The 21655-nt window shown below is 54.8% G+C and overlaps 5 protein-coding genes across 5 annotated transcripts; 1 reads left to right on the top strand and 4 right to left on the bottom strand.

Moving 5' to 3' along the window:
• Nucleotides 1-38: 38 nt before the first annotated feature.
• Nucleotides 39-2914, bottom strand: J7T54_007819 (Na(+)/H(+) antiporter-like protein; the record flags this gene model as incomplete). The annotated part of the gene is made up of 2 exons (XM_051510907.1): nucleotides 39-791; nucleotides 839-2914. 2 exons carry the CDS (start codon nucleotides 2912-2914, stop codon nucleotides 39-41), a joined length of 2829 nt encoding a protein of 942 aa, XP_051365582.1.
• Nucleotides 2915-5193: 2279 nt separating this feature from the next.
• J7T54_007818 (uncharacterized protein) lies at nucleotides 5194-5838 on the bottom strand (the record flags this gene model as incomplete). The annotated part of the gene is made up of 1 exon (XM_051510906.1): nucleotides 5194-5838. The coding sequence occupies one exon, from the start codon at nucleotides 5836-5838 to the stop codon at nucleotides 5194-5196; it is 645 nt and encodes a 214-aa protein (XP_051365581.1).
• A 6301-nt stretch (nucleotides 5839-12139) lies between these two features.
• Nucleotides 12140-16859, top strand: J7T54_007817 (Respiration factor-like protein; the record flags this gene model as incomplete). Its single annotated transcript, XM_051510905.1, has 3 exons — nucleotides 12140-12209; nucleotides 12302-15590; nucleotides 16316-16859. 3 exons carry the CDS (start codon nucleotides 12140-12142, stop codon nucleotides 16857-16859), a joined length of 3903 nt encoding a protein of 1300 aa, XP_051365580.1.
• A 384-nt stretch (nucleotides 16860-17243) lies between these two features.
• Nucleotides 17244-19808, bottom strand: J7T54_007816 (Sorting nexin mvp1; the record flags this gene model as incomplete). Its single annotated transcript, XM_051510903.1, has 4 exons — nucleotides 17244-17453; nucleotides 17503-18096; nucleotides 18417-19126; nucleotides 19307-19808. 4 exons carry the CDS (start codon nucleotides 19806-19808, stop codon nucleotides 17244-17246), a joined length of 2016 nt encoding a protein of 671 aa, XP_051365579.1.
• Nucleotides 19809-20315: 507 nt separating this feature from the next.
• On the bottom strand, nucleotides 20316-21289 carry J7T54_007815 (large subunit ribosomal protein L15; the record flags this gene model as incomplete). Its single annotated transcript, XM_051510902.1, has 2 exons — nucleotides 20316-20889; nucleotides 20952-21289. 2 exons carry the CDS (start codon nucleotides 21287-21289, stop codon nucleotides 20316-20318), a joined length of 912 nt encoding a protein of 303 aa, XP_051365578.1.
• Between the last annotated feature and the right edge of the window lie 366 nt (nucleotides 21290-21655).

Genomic DNA, 21655 nt, shown 5'->3' with positions numbered 1-21655 from the left:
TCAATTGAAATATGTACCGCTTGCGATATGTAGATGAATCATCGTCTCCCTCTCTCGGGCTCCGCAAACCGAATCCGCGTGTTCTGTGCAGCGCTGGCCCCTTCTTCATCACTGTCGTCCTCCGTTGTACCAAGGGCAGCCTGTCGCCGCCTCCTTTCGGCCGGTGTTTCCCCGTACTCGTCATCGTCTTCATCGTCCCCTTGCGAGGCGAGCACCGCGAGCCGCCTTCTCCTTTCCGCTGCCGTCTCAACATTGTCATCGGATGGCGTCACCTTATTCGCCATCGATGAGGAGGAGGAACCTCGCGGTTGCTCCTCGTCGCTAGGCTGATGTTCGAGAATCGGTGGAACGAGCGCCGGATCTTGTCTGGCCATGGCCTTGAGCTTGCGAGATGCGTTTGAATCCTCGACAACCTGCTTCCGTGTGCTAGCATCGAGCTTCTGTACCTCGCGAATGAAGTCTTCCTTGGTCATGCGTCGGCCCTCGCCACCAATTGTAAATCGGATCTTCTTGTCGTCGTCCATGGGATTGCCTGGCTCCTCAGCTGCAGGCGTCTTGCCCCTGCCTAAGAAGCTGGTCCACCCACGAGCGGCCGGCCGACCCTGTGCGGCTGTAGTGCTCTCGCCCGCATCAGCGTCTGTCGCAGCAGACGCCGGTTGCTGTCTCGAGGCTAAGCCACCGAGCCCAACATATTTAAGACTGGCATTGAGCCGGTCAGACTGCCCTTCGTCCTTCTCGGCGGGGATCTGGTAGGTCTTGACGACTTCGCCATCTTCATCCTCGACGATGATCTGTGGGGGTTAGTGATTGCACCACAACGCGCTCATGCCCCACATACCGTATTGCCGAATTGGTAGGCCCGTGCAGGCTCGTGGCGCCTGGCCGAAGCCTCCTTGCTCTTGCGCTTTTCCATTTCCGTGGTATAGAACGTGCTGACGTTTCGCCTGATGTTGCCTAGAGTCCATGGCCGGGATGGTGTCTGCGTTACCGGTGCAGGCAGCTCGTCGTCGTCGTGCTCCTGGTCTTCATCACGGCCGCTCGGCTGCACGTCAAGGACTTCGCCGTCTTGATCCTCAAACACCATCTCATGCCCTTCCTCATACACCTCAATTTGTCTAGGTCGCTGTCTGTGCTGAGAAGCTTCATGGCCGTCTTCAGGCATACGCGCACCCTGCTCCTTGAGCCTATCAATGGCCGTCACATCGCTGAAGTCATTGCCTCCCGTGCGTGTCTCGGCATCAGGTGACAGGGCTCTTTCGGGGCTCGCGGGGCTCATCATTCCCGAGCCTTCACGACTGGGGTAAATAGCAGATTGCGAGATGGGGCCACCCGCGTCGCTTTTCCTCGATTTTCGCCTTCTCGACGCCAAAGAAGATGCACGGCTCCCACGCCTTGAATCATCATCCTCTTTCCGACGTCGCAGAAAACCGCCAGGGGGCGCCAAAGTGTCGGCAGGGAACTCCGGCTCCTTCTCCATGGACCCTTCGGACATTTTGGCTTGTGAGCGAGAGGTTGAAGATATCCGAGGAAGACGGTTCATCCATGAGGGACCATCGTCCGGGGCGGCGGTATAGGACATCGTCAAAGACAGGGTATTGATGCGTTTGCCCAATGTAAAGACAGCGATCGAGGAACCGTGCACAATGATCGAAGTTATGACGATAAAAGTGACGATTGGCCATACAAGGTAGATCAGTTTGAACTCAGGGGCGGAAGAGTTCGGCAAAGCAGCCAGTGGCACTGGTTCGCCATGCTCCAACTCAGCTCGTGCGAGGATCGCGACGAAGATAGCCCCAACTCCAATGGGGCCAAAGTGTCCTGCGAAGAGTGCCTCTCTCCAGGTTCTGATGTCCGGTATGAATGGTTTCAACGCCAACATGACCGGTATCCGTCTGAAGAATATGACAAAGATGGCGATGACCACCAGGCGCCAGACGTACAGGCCCTCGACACCGCTGTTGTACTGCTCCCAGGGGATAATGGTGCCAAGGTACACAAAGTATGTCAAGTTGAGCAAAAGATCAATGACGTTGGACACGTGCGACTCCTCGGTCTTCTCCAGAAACCACCCGTCGTTGGAGAAGCCGACACCAGCTGCGAAACCCACCAACAAGTCGTCCAATCCAAGGATGCTGCCCGTGCCAGCGCAGAAGAGCGCCACGACAAAGTAGAAGACAAGAAAACTCTCGCGATCAATCATGTCGTGCCTTTCGGCGTATCTGATACCATGACGGGCAATGTAGCCAATGACGAAGCCATACACCGCGCCAAACACGCACTCGTACAAGATGACATATACAACGAAACGAAAGCTGACATCGGAAGCATTCCTGTTGAACTGAATCAAGTACAGAGAGAGGTACACAAACGGGAATGCCATGCCGTCGTTGCAGCCAGATTCGGCAGACAAAAGATCTCTCAAATGCTTGGGCACGCGCTTGGCGAACTTGCCCTTGCCAACAACGGAGGAAGCCAGTACTGGATCGGTGGCAGTGACGCAGGCCGCAACGACCAGACTGTCGAGCCAATTGAATGGGACTATCATCCACCAGATGAAGAGGCTGGTGATCAGCCAGCCAGAGGTCATGACTGGCACGAGCAGGTACACCACGGATCGCCAATGCTTCTCCATGTAGTACTTTGGCAACTCGACACCGACGGCGAAACATTGCACCACGAGAACGATTCGCGAGAATTCAATGGTCACGATGTCGGTGGATCCCCAGCTGTTGGGGTCGATAAGGTTGGCGCAATACGGGCCAAAGATGACACCAGCGAGGGTGGCCACGGTAGCCTCACCAATGTACATGCGCTCCTTGATGAAGGAGGAGCAAAGCATGAACAAGGTGGTGAATCCACCCAAAAGGGCGTAGACCAGGTGAGAGTCCGTGATGTTGAGGTGATGCCAAGCCATGATTGCGGGAGTACGTCGAGCGGCTGCGGGGGGAGGGGCCTCAGTCGAGGGCGGATTGCGGGGTGACGAGTCGTCCCGAAGGCATATATGAAGGTTATCTGTGAAGTAGAAGTCGAGAAAACGGAAGCGGACGGCTGTGCGTGTGTCGAATCGAGGATGGGCGTTGGTGACGAGGCGCGAGAACGAGCCTTGGACACCTCCGCAGTCGGCGCTACATATACGGATGAACAAGCCTTGGGGTAAAAGCAAGTAAGAATTTTCCTCTTTTTTTTTAAGGCGGCCAATTCATCGAGCTGCAGAAATGAGTGGCTGCAAAACGATACAGAATGCCCTCGTTCTTCTCGCGGCTGGACAAGTAGCGATCAAGCGAGTGGTGAAGATGGGAGAAATACTGAAAGTCCAGTCCGCCCCAGGAAGAAAAACATCACAGAAGGTTTCGGGCCACTCGTCATCGGGTGCAAAAGCGGCAAGCAGCGCTCGAGACTTCGTGCCTTCTCGCGCTGCCGGAAGTTGAAGACTGGGAGGGATGTGGGTGCGAGATGCCGTGTGAGCCGGGCATTTGTGGGGCTCTTCGAGAGCCGCTTTAACGTAGACGACGCTACTGGAGTTGAGGACGCTCAGTGGACAGACCGTGACAAGAAAGATAGAATTTCTGCTATGGTGTTTTCCTGTCCGTTCATCTGATGCAATGGCTACAGTTCCCATGTGCGAGAATACGAGACTCTGCCGCACGCCTCGTGTCGTACGTCGGTCACCAGTGACCATAATTTTGGGTTGCAAAATAAGGCTCACCCTATGGATAACTTTAAGCCTGATCTCCTCGGCTTCGACAATATTGCCCGATTGCCTGCACTGACGCCTCTTTCCACAACAGACGTTTCCTCGAAAGGCTTCAAGCGATAGCATGCGCTTTTCCGGGCCAAAAGCAGCGAGTCGCGAACCGGTGACACTGGCAAGATCGCACGGCCAGGGTGGGACTGGAGTTCTCGACATTGCCGGGTCATGGGCAATGTTTCCTCCCTCGCATTGCCCTCATCACACTTTCACGTCTGTCGAAAATATCAACACTGAGTCCAGAGCGACTCACATGTGATGTGTAAACGTCGTTTACACCCCGATGTTTCATGCGCTTCGGAACCGATTTTTCGACAGATCTTCTCCACATCGACATGGCTCACTGCCAAGGCTTCAGTCTCCCGTTGCGGAAAGCTGCCAAGCCAGGGTTTAGATCTCGCGCCAAGCTTCATGTTATTGTGCCTGTATAGCTAAATGAGCTCCAGAAAGATGCACATCAGATCGAGCTGATGGAACCGGCACATAGACACACTGGGCTCGGGTGCTCTGTGCGCAGCTTTCGGGTTGAAATTGATTGTCGCTTGTCGAGCAACGGAGAGAATCACGTGAAAAGGCTGAGGGATGATCAGCTTCAATATATCATCACATCGCCATGGCCATGTTGGAGTGTCGTATAAACTGAACAACCACTGTATTGTACGTGGAAGTGCTACAATAAAATCCTTTCACCATGTGAGATATCTGATCGTCACACAGGCTTATGGAGACGGGACTGGGGAGCTATAATGAGGCAATCAATGGTGGCACAGTAACTGAGCTTGCCTGTTGGCCGACTATGGTCTAGTAGCCTATGCTCCTGCAGCCGGGCTCACGAGAGACGGATGTTCTTTTTTTCTTTCTTTTTTGGACCCCGTCTGCTGTCGTTTAAGGTACATGTCTGCGCCTCCGAGAAGCGATTCAACAATGATCCATCAAGCCTTTTCATCTCTGATCAGATTTCTCTCGCATATGGTTGCCTGTACGAGTCACATTATTCAGGTACGGTCTCGCCCATGGCGCTCATTCACGTTGAGAGCGAGCCCTCCTCCATATCCATCGCTTCCAGCATGTCCGGTTCAGGGAGCATCACTGCATCGGGCGTAATGCCCGAGACAGACTGATGCTTGTCATGCCGGGCTCGGTGGTACTCTTCTGCAGCGGTCCACCGCTTTGTACTCGTGATCACCTATAATAAAAAAGTACAACATAGCCAGCAAGGAGCATGTCTTCAGCAATGGTCCAGCCTCAATCACGAACAGTGATGGGTACGTTTTTGACAATCTGATCACTTCTGACCGCATCTCTGTTGAGCACTGCGTCTTCACGGGACTCTGCTCAACCAGCTCACTGATGCCTTGGATAAACAGACGCGGCAAATTCCAAAACAACTTTCAAAAATATGCAAAGTATCCAAAGCGCTCAAGTGCAGATTCATAAGGTCATGATCACACAAAATTCATCAAGGCAGCTCCAAGCCCCAATGCGCCCATGATAACACAATCAACCGTGCCCATCAGTGCGCCATCATCATCATCCTCACCCTCGACGACTTCGTCCTCAAATTCGCCCTCCACATTTCCCCTAGGCCAATACTCACACGCAACGTACCAGCCAGTAATATCCGCCCCCTCGTCATCCTCAGTGCATAATTTCCGCCCGCAGCCCACACTGTCAGTGTCCTTCCAAACGAGTTGCGTAAAGTGACCGGTGGACTTGTCGAACTCTCCGTCTTCGAAATCGTATTCTTCTCGCTCGTCGCCCCAGGCTTCTACGGCTGCTGTGGCGTTGCTATAGCCGATGGCCAAGTTCTCTCCGTAAGGGCCGCCAGAATGCTCCATCTTGCACGAGCTGTCATCGAGATAGTCTTCTGCAAAGTCTTGCAACGTGTCGTTCCATGAGAGGGCGGACGCATTGTGCTGCGCCCGGTAGTGATTGGTGGAATTGAGGATTGCCGATGTGAATGTGTCAAAGTCCTTATATGATGGCTCGTCGGATGGGATTGACGGTGCCACTGTCACGACTGTCACATCTTCGTTGTCTGGTATGGTCAATCCGAGGGAGACCAGCGACAGGAAGAAGACGAGGTTCATGATGTTGACTTCAGGGGCTTGGCAAGCTAGTGTAGCTGGTGTCCGGGCGATTCGAGACGTTGTGCGGTAGCAATCCTCAATGGCACCACGCAGGCCACGGTGAACGAGCTTGAAAGATAAAAGTGGTAAGCTCTGGAACGTAAAGGCAAGAGCCCAAGATCAAGGCCTTTTCGACAGCAATCATGAGGCCATTCACGGCGGCACAAGACTTGGTTTCCTCGTCATTGCCAAGCGTCCCTTGCCAATGACGTCGTTGGCCAGGGTTGTCTCTGCAGACACGTGCGTCTTTTCCATGCCATGCTCAACTATGTCGTCAATCAATTGGGCTGTGAGACAGCCTTCTCCATGCCTGAATTCTCACCGTCAAGTGAATTATGTTTGAAATTAAGATATGGAGAGAGAGAGATGGAGCGCACATCCCGACAAGCTCGAGCGACTACGTCATATACGGAGCAATGGACCTACCCTGTAGACACAGAGCTGCCTCTCGAAAAAGACCTAATGGCTTGATATGCGTAATAATGTGGGAGATTAAAAAAAGCTTACAATTTGGTACGGAAAATTCGGCATCATTACGCGGCTGGTACTCTAGCCATTGTCTTTGGTGACGTGGTCAGTCTGTTATGGCAGCAAACGCCTTCCCGAGTTTTGATGCATGGCAAGCAACGTCATTCCAATCTGCTATTCTATTGCCATGGTACACCTAAACACTCAGGCTCTTCGCCCCATGACACCATTGAGGCGATTTGTGCCTGTTGGCGTTGGCAAAGGCGTTTGATGAGATTGGTAACCCAAGCCTCGACGTGTGCGTGGCGTCGGCGCACACACATCTCGTGAGCATTGTGCCGCAAACGGCGTCGTGGCTCTGCATAGCACCAATCTGAGTGACGGAGTGTGTTGAACTACGTAGCTGACTGCTCTGTCTTCCTTCAAGCTTCGATTACAATTTGCTGTACATACTTGGAAAGAATAGGATGAATGTTACTGATCGATTAGTTATCAGCTGAGTACTCCGTACGGATAGTGACACTGAGTGTTGGATGGGCCACTTTCTCATTGCCGAAGCTCTCAACGTCACCGCCAAGCTCGGACTTTTTGTGCGTATTTCAAACCCGACCTCCCTCCAAGGCTCCAACCACCCTCCCTAACAGCGCAAGCCCCCCGTTAACGCCAGGCGCGGCTGGCTGCATCTCCAGCGGTCTGATTTCTGGCGTCCCTCGTGACCACTGACCACGCGGCATTCCGTACCAGCCATTGGCAGACCGCTCAGGGGTTGAACATCCACGTTGTTTGATCGGTCATTTGCAGAGCGCGCTTTCACAAACTGCCGACAGTGGAATCCGATGATTGCCTCGGCAACGTAGAGTCTTACCCAACCTGGGGTAAGCAAATTAGATCTGGGGAAAGTCCGGGGGAAGGGTAGTGATGGTGTTAAGCCGTTGCACACGGTCCCACGGACCTCCTTGTCAGCATGACCGGGACCCTGGCCAAGCGCCCGTATCCTTGCAGCAGTAATTAGCCTGGTGTTGGACTGCTGTGCTTTTCCCAAATTGGGACGCTGCCTTGTTAATAAGAAGGACATAATGATACGTGAGGTGATGAATAATGATCAAATACCGCGCATCGCCTTTTTCTCAGGCGTTGCACCAGCCTTGCTTGAAGCGCCATGATCAGGCGCGAACGTTGCGCACGTGCAAGAGAGCAAAGGCGAGGCGAGCCTATGTACGACCTGCGGCCACTTGAGGGCGACTATGTTGTCAGTGATAAGACTGGAGAACCTACCAATCCCAATACACAAGAGAAACGGCACGATGATTTCGTCGGAGCTACGTCGCACGGCAGCGCGACACACCAATGTTAAGATATCGAGTCCATGCCACCCCATCATTTTTTTATTCGTGTATCAGCACAACGGCGACAAACGCTCCGATGGCGATGGTCGCAACGCACTCTGGGCCTTCTGTCTGGTGTCTAGAGCACCATTGAGCGGTTGGATTGGTGGTTCGGATAGAATGCTTGCTGAAGATGGCTGCGAGACCTCGCGAGCAGTCAAGGAACCATAGGGACCTATGGGCGGACCGACAAGTCCTCAGCTCCAGACGGCGATGCTTTGTCGGCCACAGTCCGAGCCCCTATTGCTCCATTATGCAACATGTTAGATTCATTAACATATAGTCAATGTGCCAATGTGCCTGGTTTCGTCAGTTTGCAGGCTCAATAATTACCCTTCACAAGCGGCTGTGTACTGGTAGGACTAGGTCGCAAGCGGCTAGTCACCCAACAGAAACGTTGGCCATAATCGTAATGACCAAGCCATTATAAATCGACCGCGACGATAGAATGGAACATGTCACGTATTAATTAGTATCTGCTATGCACGTCGACGTGATCCGTTCAATACCGGATTTGTGCTCCAGAGACGGGAGCGCACTGCGCCTCATTGTCCTAACAATGGTTAATTATTAGTTTGCCGGTTGAAATACAGGGTCGCTAGGCGCATGATGAGCCTATGAGCCAGCCGGAGTCGGAACGTAGCCGGGTTGCGGCCGATGAGCAACAAGGCTCTGATAATATCTGCATGATTATTGACCACTTGAACAAGCCGTTGCAGTTTCATCTTTCCGGAGTTTTGAGAGGGCGCATTTGGCGCTTCCCCAATCATATCATGAGCCTCGGACTCGTTTCCTGTCCTTCAACGCTCGCAGAAGAATCAAGAACCCCTTTTCTGGCGACTGAATACTTAGCCGAGGGTTGCTGCTGACCCGCAGACGTCAGTCAACGCGTGTTTTCCGAGCACACCGTGCGCACTAGTGACAATAATCATGGACCGCAGTTCGCCAGCCGCCAGCAAGAACTCGAGGGGCATGCCGCATTAACTCATGTCCGCATCGGAGCTCGGGCAGGACGGCGTGGCGAGAGGTCCTGTGACCAGTGGGTACCACCGGCTCAGCCAATTGCAGCGGCGTGTTGCTGCGCAGTGTGTTGCCAGCCAGGGGTGCCGCCTATCCCCGTTGTTATGCCGCAGACGCTCCATTCATGCACAGCCAGCAACAGCATCAGGGTGGACTCTGGTGGGTGCTGCTGTACTGCTGTGCTGTTTCGCTCGGCTTGGCTCAGAAGGTACAAAGCCAGCATCACCTGCAGTCGCAATTCGCCGGCGTTGCTGAACGATGGCGCAAGGAAAGGGCTTGTTCCATCAGGGTGGCATTTGGCTTGAGCAGTCTCAATCCAAGGAGCGGTGAGCGGTGTGGACGTGAAACGAGATCCGCTACGGGCGCCAGGGAGTCGCACTTCACCAACATGTCCAACGACATTCCTCAGCTCGCCCACAGACAGACAGGGCCGGACGAGCATTTGGCGCTAAGTGTTCCAGAAGCCGTCGGCCTGGGCATGTGTCCAAGGGGACGTCCTGCAGCATGATTTGCCCTCGGTGGTATGGGGCCACTGCCTACATATAGCCTGGGCCCTGGGCTGGCGCCATTATCGATCTTCCTTATCGGCTGCCTTGCCTTGCCTGGCTCGGCTTGCCAGCTGTGCAGGCAAGCAGGGTCACAGAGGCGCGGGAGAACTTCGTCGTTGGCTGTGGCATGATGCAGAGGATGCCCGTGATGGCGAATGGTTGGTCAATGAAGGTGCTCGGTGCCAGTCAGACCAGCCAGGGAAGCTAGGGTTAGCTAGAGGCGACAAGGGCCTAAGGCATCTCTTGCAGCACAGGCGCAGGAAGGAAGGTCCAGTCGGTGTGGGACAGTGCCAGCGATCTAGGCGCACAGTCCCCGCGGTGGATTCAGGATCTTTGTTCGTGGTGCAGGGTCGAGCCAGTGTGCCCCTCCATCGCGACAATCAGTGCAAGACATGGAGCCTCAATAATTGAGCGAGTGACGACTGGAGCGTTCCTGTCGGTAGAGCCGACGCACAATCAATCTCGCAAGGCGAATATTCACGGGTATCGACTCACTTGCTGGTGCTAATGCCATGCGACTCGCTGGAAAATGGCGACGGCCGGGTGCGGAACTTCCCAAGTTCACAACGTCGCATCCGCGACAAGCCGCCAGACGGCCAGCAAGCCGCTGGGATTTTCACGTCCAGCCGCAGGCTGCTTACTCCTGTTGAGTCACATTATGCAGGCTGCAGCGCTCCAAACAGGAAACACTTGTCGGTTGGTGACCTTTTACTCCGATAGCCCGCGGGTCCCTGGTGCTGGCCAGATCAACCATCAGGCGACCGCGCGCTGCCAGCCAAGAGTGTCTTTATGTTGTGACGTGAACATCTCTTCGATACAGCCCGGGGCCCTGCATCTTGAACAAGCATTGGAAACAGCCCAACATGCATATGCTACCAATTGTTGAGCTCTTCACCGGGCTGAATGCACCAGCGTTGCCGTTTTGGTGCCAGGTATCGATCAGCCGCGCTCACGCTCTGACGGCGCGCGCAGCTGCTGCATGGATCTGTGCAGGGCTCGATAACCTTTTAGCCGAATGGGTCTGGTCATGATTGCTTGCATACATAGTTGAGGCTTTTATTTAACAACGTACTTCTGAATCCGTTGGCTTGCTGTGTTGATCATGATGCTGGAGAACTTGACGACATGCAAGCTACTGCACTGTGCAACGTCACGGTGGCACCACTTGCCTGACGATGGTGATGTTGGCCGACAGGATATTACATCGCTCCGGAGTGCAAGTCACCTAATTAGATGAGGAAATATCTTGACATGTCTGTGTGGCATGTTGATCGTCCAGGAGAAATGGTTTTGGATATCTCCGTCGAGTGAAGTGAGATTGGTGAATGTATTGGCGATTGCGTCGAAGCTTTCGGCTGTACGAAATAACCGCAACATCAGATTAGCTTCGAGTAATTATGCAGGCCTCGTGGCAAATGACAAAAACCCTACGCCTATCAGGATCAGTTGTAATTTTGTTTTAAATTTTTTTTAGCTCCGAAGCTTCATGTTTCTCCTCAATTTTGCACGCTGCACTGGCAATCAATCCTCTCGGTAATTACATGCTTCTCCAAACATACTGGTCCTATACCCAGCATCGTAGCGTACTATCTAGTAATCATCACATCGCAGCCTGCAACTAGGCAGCTTGAGAGGAATGATGATGTAGCGAAAGCAGCAGCGCACTTGAGAGCTCTTGTTCCTAGGTTCCTAAGTCTGGTTTTGTGCTCTGACTGAGCTCGTCTAGAGGGGCCCTTGCGAAGCAGCTTGAGACTGTTACTTGGGTTCCGGACTCCAAGTCTGTGTGACGATGAGTCCATCGTCTTCAAAACCGCCTACGACGATTTCAGTCCAGGCAGTGCTCAACGATGACATTTGGGACCTACCGGAACTGTTGGTTCCCTAGTAGTAGGTTGCGTTGGTGGTGCTCTACGTATTGGCGTTGAGTTACGGGAGCTGATGGTGGGCAGGGCCGGGCAGAGGTACGTACCTGCGGCCAAGAGACAGTGTCAATCACACAGATACTGTGAAGCTGCCGGGGTGCACTTGCATATTCGCCATCTCTCAGCGGCAAACGTGCAGCAGCAGCAGCAGCCACTTCGCAGGGGCTTAGGGGGCCTACCGGCCTAGCGCAGCGCGAATCTCATACCCAGCCAGGCGTGCTCGCTCCAGTCGCTCCAGTCGCCCAGGACATGGACCCATCCATCGCTGCCTCCATTCGCACTTGCCGCGACCAGCTGATCTGATGTCGTTGGGCTCTCCCAAAATCCATTTCTCTCACTCCCAACTCACTTCCCTCCTCACCCTACCTGAATATCCGGGCTACCTGACTGACCTACGTTCATTTGCTCCGATCTATTGGCATATAACATTGTCTAAGCATTGGCCAATGGCATACATTAGTACAGGCTGAGCTTCTTCCGCCTCCCACTGCCATTCGCCTCAGCGCCGGCCTACTTCTTTACTACTCACATCCATACTTTACGCCAACAGCCCTAGGCCGACGGCTTTGCGCGCCAGTCTCATATCCTTTTGAGCATATCTTCCTTTGGGTCCCTCCGACTGGACTTGCTGCTTCGTCTAGGCCTCGATATCTGCTCGAATACAGCACATCGCCTTTGTCGGACGTCCACTGAAAGCGCCTCGGCCGCTCTGCCCCGCGACTACGAAGCGTCTAAACGCGACTCTTCATCACGCCTGATCTCGGTACCCTGCGAGCCACAGTTCCGCACAACAAGGCCACTTGTCCGGCATTCATCTCCTATTCATCCGCTGCTGCATTTCTCAGAATCCTGAAACCTTGGTCACCCGCTTGTCATGGTGATGAACGATTCTGGCCCCAGAGTCTCGCGCTCCTCCACCATGTCCGGCTCTCTCGCTTTGTCTGCTACAGCTGAAGATGCCAATAACAACACTGCGCCCGAGGAAACCGGTGAGCTACTTGTCCCCTCCAAGAAACTCAAACCTGCCTCCATGTTTCCATACCGTGGCGGCGGCAGCAAACAAAAACTAACTCCAGAATAGCACCCGTCGCCAATGCGACAAAGACGCCAAACTTTCCGCCGCCCAAGACCGACAAGCCCCGTCCCCACGTTTGCGCTACTTGCACCCGATCCTTCGCACGACTGGAACACTTGAAGCGTCACGAGCGATCTCACACCAAGGAGAAGCCGTTTGAGTGCCCCGAGTGTGCACGATGCTTCGCGCGCCGCGATCTGCTGCTTCGTCATCAGCAGAAGCTGCACCAGTCATCCACCCCATCTTCGAGACCTCGCAACCGCCGCGAGTCGACCAGCGGCACTCCTGCCCAGAGCCGAGCCCGCAAGAACAGTGTGGCCAACGCTGCTGCTAATGCAAATTACGGCGGCAACAACAACTCGGGCGCTTCCATGAGGCCCAGGGCCAACACAATAAGTCATGTCGATCAGACCGCGATGCACATGATCAATGCTGCCAATTCGTCAGTGGCCCCTCCTCGCGTTCCTCAGCCGCATCATGGTCACAACCGCCACGCCAGCCTCATCGGCCTGCCCATCAACGGGCACGGGTTCGATCAGACATTCGGAGGCATGGCCGCTGCTATGGGTCAAAGGGGCACGCCGCATGGTCTCAAGATTGAGACGGCTCATGGGATGGGTGACTTCAACAACGGTGGCCTCCGCACAGCACCTGCGCTGGCACTCAACGAGTTCGACATGGACTCGTTCATGTTTGGGGCCATGTCGGCCAACACGGTCAACCCGAACGCGCTGCACTACAGCGACTCCCCGCCATCCTTGGCGATGGGTCCCATGGCCGACTTTGGTGCTCCGATGCCCGAGATGTACCCGACAACGGGTGGCCACGACGACGACTTCGCTTGGCTGGCAGGATTCGAGAACACGATGACGTTGCAAAACGAAAAGGTAGTGGATGAGTCGAGTCCATCGGCAATCAGTTCGACAAGTCAAAGTGGGTTGAGCGATTTGATGCTCGATGGGTCAAGGTCGAACAACAACGGTGCTCTGGCGCAGGCAAACGAAGCAAACCACACGTGGAGCCACGGAACAATGGGCCCTCCTCAATTCCCGCTGAACCAGTTCTCGATGGATTGCAATAACGTCTTCCCGGATCTACTATACGGGGCACCCATGTCCCCTCAGCCAGCTACTCAAAAGACCACCAATGACCCGTACTTGTCTACGCCTCCCCCATCCATGAGCTCGTTGAGCCCTTCTGGTGTGCCTGGTTTTACCACGCAAAACATTAATCAGACCCTAGGCTTCGGTCTCGAACCGGAGATCCCATCCTCCCTCAGTGGTGGCAATCACGGCGCATCCCCCGTGACTACCATCTCTGATGCCACCCGGAACACCATTGTGAACGCCCTGTCCCAGTGTCTTCCCTACAGCAGTCGTAAACTTTCCTTCAGCAGTTCACATGGCCTGCCCCAGTCACCCGGTACACAGTCTGGTCAAGCGAATTCAGTGCCCAATGTTGAGGACTTGCAACGCTATGTTGGGGCCTATCTCACCTACTTTCATCCACACATGCCCTTTATACACATACCCACACTCTCTTTTGATCCAAACTCGTCCCACCATGGTGGTATGAGTGGCATAGGCGGCAGTGGCTGTCTCATACTATCCATGGCCGCGATCGGGGCCCTGTACGAGCGGGAGCTTAGTACGTCGCGCGAACTTTTCGAGATGGCCAAGAAGATGATTTTCTACTACCTCGAGGAACGGCGCAAGACTGATGTCCGCAAAGCTGACGTGCGACGGAGCACGCTGGGTCCGGAGCTCGGCCATCACCACGAACAAGCGACCCACACGCCGGTATGGCTGGTACAAGCTATGCTGCTAAACGTTGTATATGGCCACAACTGTGGTGACAAGACTGCCGCAGACATTGCGTCGACTCATTGCGCAGCTTTGGTGAGCCTAGCTCAGGCTTCGGATCTCATGCGACCCGTCCGCGTGGGCCGGGTTGAGCCTCAGGACAGCACCATGGACGACGATGACAGCTGGAAGAGGAGGACCGAGCAAGCGGAGCAACTCGAATGGCTTCGATGGAAGACAATGGAGGAACGCAAGAGGACGCTCTACGCTGTTTTCATCATGTCGAGCCTCTTGGTTTCCGCATATAATCACACGCCAGCCTTGACGAATTCCGAAGTCTTCCTGGATTTACCTTCAGATGAGGAGTTCTATTCAGCCGAGTCGAGCACCGCTTTCGCTGCGATGGGCGGCATCAGTGCCACGGACCACAACCGCATGACTTTCCACGATGCCCTTGGCGAACTGCTGCGTACCAACGAGCGGCAGCACATGCTGGGACCTGCCGGTGGATTTGGGCTTGCGTCTGATCCCGATGAGCTGCCCAAGACAGACCTGACCCCAAGCACTTTTGGTTGCCTTGTACTGATCAACGCCCTGCACAATTATATCTGGGAAACTCGCCAGAGGCATCACAACAAAATCTGGACGAACGAGGAGACTGAGAAGATGCATCGTCATATCGAACCTGCGCTCAAGGCCTGGCAGGCCGCTTGGGCGAACAACCCTAAGCATCGTCTGGAGCGGCCGAACCCCTTTGGCTTGGGGCCGCTCTCTTCCGACTGTATCCCGATGCTGGATCTGGCTTACATTCGGCTGTTTGTGAATATGTCTAGGTCCAAGGAGAGATTTTGGCAGCGCGACTACGATGGAATGGCCATGGAAATCTCTAAAGGCATGGGAATCGCCGAAAACGCTGGCGTCGATAGGTCGGACGCGGCATCCGAGGATCTCAGTCCGACAGGCACCGGTCCTGTGGCGACGGATGGCATGGAAACCAACCAATCTTCCACCAACCCGAGCCGACGAGAGAAGCACTTGCGCAAGGCTGCGTTCTTTGCCGCCGGCTCACTATCCATGTCTGACAAGCTCAACTTGACATTTTCCGAGAATCGAGAGCTGTCTCTCCAGTCCACCATGTGCGCCTTTGACTGCGCTCAAGTTCTTGCCGAGTGGGTTGCATCTCTGCAAGATAGGGTCGGAGGCTATTTGGGTATGCTTGGTCACGATAAAGTGGATTTCGCGCAGATGCCTGCGCTCATGCTGCTCGAAGAAGAGGACATCATATTGCTCAAAAAGGTGGAGGAGCTCCTGTCCTCTGTCGAGATGAAGATGAGTCTCGAGGCCGGACACGGCACAAACGGACCAAACATTACGGCCGATGGTCATCACGGTTTCGCGGCCAAGATTCTACGCGTTACAGCATACACACTCAACCGCTCAGCGGTGTGGCCTGTGACCAATCTGACTGCCCAGTGCCTCGAGACGCAGGCAGCGTATGCTAAAGCGCGCGCAGAACGATCGGTTGTAAATGTATCGATTTGAACATGTACGCCTCAACTACATCAGACTAGCAAGCAGATACGGAAAGATGTTGGCGAGGAGCTTTGGCGTTTGCTAGTGTATCAGCTTCTACGACAACGACTGGGCGTCACCTGTGGGCTTTTTTCTTTTTTTCTGAGCCTTTGTTAGGGTTTGGATGGATGTACAAATAATCTATGTATGTAGTCGTGTCATAGCCAGTCTTTGAAAATCATGGTTCGACACATTGGTGATGCCTGTGATAACAGCATGGAGCGCTGCCTGCCCGAGTGACTCACTGAGGTGCCCAGATTGTGTGTAATGAGTGGTGTGGGTGGATGAACATTTTTCAGCTCGCGATCCGTACTGTCTCTTCTGCAAGGCTTCAGCATTGCACCATCTTGTCATTGGCTTATTTATCGTCGTAATCGTCTGGCAACGTGCTTCGAGCGGGCGGATCTCCCTTGGACGACGAGTCGTGACTCAACTCTCGTCAACTTGAGCAGGCCACCACCGTCGTTACTCTCCTCCCCCATCCCTTACCAAAGGCCAGGTCATTCTTACTTGACACCGAGCTCATCCCTCGTATAAAGCGCTACTCCATCACCGAAATACCACACTGAAATCGCATTATAATGTCGCATCCACCAGGAGTAGCACCGCCTCCTGGCGCGCTCATCCGCCCGCCAATCACCTACAGCTTCGCGTCACCAGATACTCTGCGCCAATTCGCGGTGTCCATGAAGCAGTGGCTCACGAACAACGACAAGCATTTCCACGGAGTGCACGCGTCCGCTGTCGTCTTCAATGCCTCGGGCACCAAGGCCCTCCTCCTCCAACGCGCAGCACACGACTCGATGCCTGGCCGATGGGAACCCGCCGGCGGCGCCATCGACCCCGGGGATGAGACCATTCTACAGGGCTGCGCGCGGGAGCTGTACGAGGAGGCCGGGCTGAAGGCGAAGCGGATCGTGAGACAAGTTGGCTCTGGCGACGCTTTCACGAACCGGACAGGGACGCATATCTACTGGCGGCTCGCTTTCGAGGTCGAGGTGGAAGACGCGTATGATGTGATAAATGACCCGAATGAACATGCGGGCTGGATCTGGGCGTCGCAGAAGGAGATCGAGGAGGAGAGGCGGGAGGAGAATGGAGAGGAGATCCCGATTACGACGGCGCGGATGAAGAAGACGCTGTTGGATGCGATCCGTCTGAAGAGGGACGCTGGGGAGATCCAAGACTAGACAGCGATGAGGTGACCACAACGTACGCTGCCTTTGAAGAATAGAGATCTTAGTGCATCACACCCGGTGTAGCTCTTTGTGGCATCGCAAAACAACCTTGATGAATTAGAAACGCGACTCCTGCAAATGTAGCGGCAGTCTAGTATGAAGTACAAGGGGTATAGTATAGCCCTTTCACTCGATATACACAGTCAAACTTCCCCCCAGCTATATGATATAAACAATACGCAAGTCTCTGGACCCATCAACCACTCCGCCAGGCAGGCGTCGATGACGTCCTCATCAACAACAAATGCCCCCCACTGTGATGCGCCCTCCTCGCACGCACCTCATCTCCACAGTCGAAAGCACTTGCTAACCCTGGGCAGGGCTCGCAGGTAGACTCTAGTCTCCCAGGGGCATACCCTCAAGCTCATCTATAAGCTGGCGCCAGTTGTCAGCGAGCATCTCTGCGTACTTGACGCGCTCGCCCGCCCAATCCTGGTTCCAGCGGCTGACATGGTATTGGCTCGACTGGAAGGTGATGAGCTCGTCGCGGAGACACTCTTTGATGAAAATGCTCCTGTTGTGCTGCTGCACGATGGATTCTTTAGCCTATCGCTTTGTTAGTGCTTGTCCAACGCTCTCGCTCATAATCACGTACCTTGATGATGCTCTCTGCCACACGCTCTACCTCGCCAGCTTTAGTTGTGCCTTCGGGCTTGGATCGCAGGCTGGCCAGCCTGGTCTCATTGGATTGGATCTTTCTCTCCAAGGAAGGGATGTTGTCCTTGTCCAGTCGCTCTCGTCGCTCAAACATCTCCCGCACGCTCACCAAGGCATCACGTTGCCGCTTCAAGTCCTCGAGCACACCCTCTTCCCAGCCTTTGCTCTCGTCCACGAGCAGGGTCTGTGCGGTTTGGAGGTGCTTGCTCATCGCAGTGAGGCCGTCGTTCAGCAGAGGGATCTCGTTGGTGTCTGTAGCATAGGTGTCGGCAGAGGTCTCCGTGAGGCTCGCTAGGAGTGATGATACCCGCCCGTGATCCGCAGCGACACCCTCTTGCCTCTTGACTAAACGGTCCATAATGTTGCAAATGTTGATGTAAAGCTCAGCCGAGCGTTTGACACCAGCCTGGACTCGGCTAAACAGTTCCTCGAGCCCACGAGGCAGCGATTCCTCCAGGCCGGGAGGTAACGCACGCTCCTGAAACTCGTCCTGCACAGAGATGCTTGCCTGCTTGCGCCAGACGGACAGTTCCTGATGCTTGTCAGTTTAGCGAAGAGCGTACGCACTGGGACGGGTGATCTTACGGTTGGTACTGTCAAAAACATGACAACAAGCTGTTCTTGGTTCAGAATTGGGTGTCTGACCAGTGCATTGAGGAACCTGGCCAGCCCACGTCGTCTTTTCTCAACAAATGAGTTGTCATTAGACAAGTGGTTGCCGTTAACGGCAACTCGCTTGGGAGGCAGCAGTGGGAGGACCCGGAATGCGTAGCGTTTATGCAGACAATCGAGCAACCACACAAAGTCGCTATAACGCCTGACGACCTTGCTGCCTCTCCTTTGGCTTGTTACCTCGTAGTTGTGGTGCTGGAACATGAACAAGCCCTCTTTCTCTGGCATCAACGTCACCAAGATAGCCTCCTCGGGTCCAGCGCCCTGTCGACCAACGGACACCCTCGGTGGCGCCAGCGGGTTGTTACGCGGCATACCGCTCGCCCCTTCGGCCCCGATACCACCTGCAGCGCCGACAAAGGGACTGGCGTGCTGCTCCTGGCCACCATAGCCGTGTCCAATGTTGGCTCCAGCGCCAGCACCGGAGCCATCGAAGTACCCTCCCCAGCTACCGGCGGAACCGCCACCACCACCAGAAGCAGGGGTGTTTCCATTGGCACTGCTCTGCTGTGCATCATGGGATCTCGCGCCCATTGTTTCGACCGTGTGTTGGCTAATGGTTCGTCCGGCTATCAACGGCGAGGGTTCATCATCGAATCCATTTGAGCCGCTGCGTGTCCCGGCACCATTCGGTTTGGCATGATTATGGTTCTTATGCATGTCGGGGGTATTCCATGGGTCGATCTCAGGATCGTCCATGGTGGGACGAAGCAGGCGCGACTGCGAGTTCGACGAGTGATGCGAGGGCTGCTGTTGCTGGTGGTTGCCGCGCGACGGCGGTGAAAACGCAGTATCCTTGGCCGGAGTCTGGGGAGGTTTGGCAGCGAGCTCAGCGACAGGTGGGAGGACTGGCTCTGCGGTTAAACCAGCGAGCTTGGGCCTTGGTAGGTCTGTTGGATCAAGGTGTTAGCCAAAGATGACGCTGCGTAAGGTTGGCCCATCTAGGGAAGTCAGGGTCTCCACAATGACCTGAGATAGCGGGAACCAATTGATTAGAGGTCTTGGCAGCGATGATCACAGGCAGCCTCATCTCGAGACTCGTTGGAGGGAATCAGACAAAGATGGCTTACTTCTTCTTCGCTCATCCACACCGTCGAGGCTGATGATCTCTCCCTCTTGCGCGAGACCAACCAACGCCAACAGCACGTTGAATTCGTTGCGACTGAGACTCAGGTCGTCGGTGCGCGCATCAGGCGCAACCACGGACACGATGCGACTTTGCGTCGTTTGCTCCGGCAGCCTTGCGGCAGCAAAGATGCGTGCTATGCCATCTGCGCCGACACTGTGTCCTCCTGCGACCACAGTGTCGAATGTCTCGATGTAGCTCTCCGGCACATCACCAGAGGGAAGCAGGTTTCGGATTATCTCGGCGCGAGACTGCTGCTTCCGTGGCGTGGGCATCGACCAAGGCGAATCGTCACCCTCATGGGTGTCGTCGGCAAAGAGACTGCTAGACGAGGTCTTTTGCGACGGTTCGTCGTCGAACAAGCCAGAGGCGCCGCCGCGGCTCTTGCGTGGCGTGGAGACGGAGGGCTCGTCGCCGCCTGGCGGCGTTGTTCCAAAAAGTGACATTGCAATTATCGGTTTAATGAAATCTTATATCAGAACAGCCGTTGCCGGTTGAGAGCGGTGATGGTCGGGTCGTATGGGAGGGAGTCGAGCAAGGCGATGACGATGACGCTGTGTTGGTACCTGGGAACGTGCACGAATCGCATTCGGGGAAAGGAGATACAACCGTTGGTCGAGCAAAGCAGAGCAATTTGCACCGCAAAAAGACCAATCGCGCTCAGCCCAGATCAGAGACTACAACCACCCGAAAAGCGCGGCAAGTCAGTCAGACAGAGGATGAGTAGTGAGGTTATCCAGCAATGGAGGACGGACGAGGCAGGCCGGGGGGGGTTCTCGCGCATGGCAAGTGGGAGGTGGAGAATCGACGGCTCCTCTCCGAGACCAACAGGGTAGCTCAATCGCACCTCAACGACGACGGGATCTCCCTGCTCAATAAAGCACGGCAATTGCCGCTAGGACGCTGTAATATACAATAGTACATGTACATACTATACACCCTGTGTTCTACCCTCACCACATCGACTCTTCCTTGGGCTTCTTCACCTCCTCGGCCTCGGCCTTCTTCACCTTCTCCTTGCTCGGGACCCTGAAGTAGAGCGAAGGCGACTCGCCCTCCTTGAGCTGGTGGCTCAGGTAGCCCCTGTGCGCCGGATCACGGTAGTACTCGATATCCTCGCGGCTTGTGGGGTCAGGCAGACGGTACCTGAACCTCGTCTTCCGCGCCTCATCCACAATCTTCTCCACGTACTCCTTGCCCTGCGGCAGGGGCAGGTCCGTGTGTACCGATTCGCCGGATAGTAGTCGTCGCATGGAAAGCTTCGTGTAGTATCGTGTGAGGACCTTGCCGCCCGTGCGCTCAATGCCCTCAATGGCGCCGGCGGACGCGCGCGAGGCGACAATGTCGATGGGCTGCTTGAGAGACATCTTGCCTCGCGCGAGAAGCTTGATGCCGTCCCGCACGCTACCCACCAAGCGGCTCTCGATGAGCTCCTTTGGTGTGATTCGTTTCGTTGGGTCAATGCGGCCTTGGTCGATCCAGCTTTGAAGCTTGTCGAGGTTGACCTCGGACATGACAGGGGCACGGCTGCGAGCTGGTTAGCTTTCCGCTATTGAAAGAGGGGACAGAGTCGAGAGAAATCCACTCACAGGTTGTCGAATCCGTGCCGACCCTTCTGGACAATCAAAGGTGTTTGACCACCTTGGAACCATGGATTCACCTTGCCGTGCTGCCCCTGACCCTTGTGACCCCTTCCTGACGTCTTTCCATGTCCAGAAGATGGACCACGACCAACACGCTTCCTTTTCTTGACGGCGCCGGGGTTATTCGAGAGGCGACTGAGGACAGAAGCCTGACGCGTTTGCTGCGATGACGGCTGCAGCGAAAGGTTCGCCAGGAGAGCGGCCAGCGGCGAAAATGATGATGCATTCGACGGCGTTCGACAGCATTGCGCCGCAAGGCTCGATGATAGTAGCCGTGGCACCATTTTGATTGATCGGGGATGCGCGAATGGCACTCAACGGTGAAACGCGAGCTATCAATGGCGGTTGACACAACGGCCAACTTTTTTCGGGGAGCAAGGAGCGAGGTCACGTGGGCTCCACGTCAATGTCTTCCAAGTTCCCAACACCAATGTGCCCATCAGCGATATTCACCGTTGACATGGTAGTATCACCACCATATTCGGCTTTGCTTTGCAATTTTTAGTACTTTTTTACTGTTCAGTGAGTGCGAAAGTATTGACAAAAATTCCAAGTCGATTGCCAAACGAGAAAGACTCCATGAGCCGAGCTGCACTCCAATCAACTCCCCTTTTACCCAGAATACTACAGTTTCGTAAACCTCTGTATGT

This window comes from Emericellopsis cladophorae, assembly GCF_022114955.1.
Source record: "Emericellopsis cladophorae strain MUM 19.33 chromosome Unknown NODE_3_length_1261782_cov_116_963312, whole genome shotgun sequence".
Classification (NCBI taxonomy): domain Eukaryota; kingdom Fungi; phylum Ascomycota; class Sordariomycetes; order Hypocreales; family Bionectriaceae; genus Emericellopsis; species Emericellopsis cladophorae.
The sequence above is the reverse complement of the archived record's forward strand: the minus strand, read 5'-3'. Positions and strand labels throughout refer to the sequence as shown.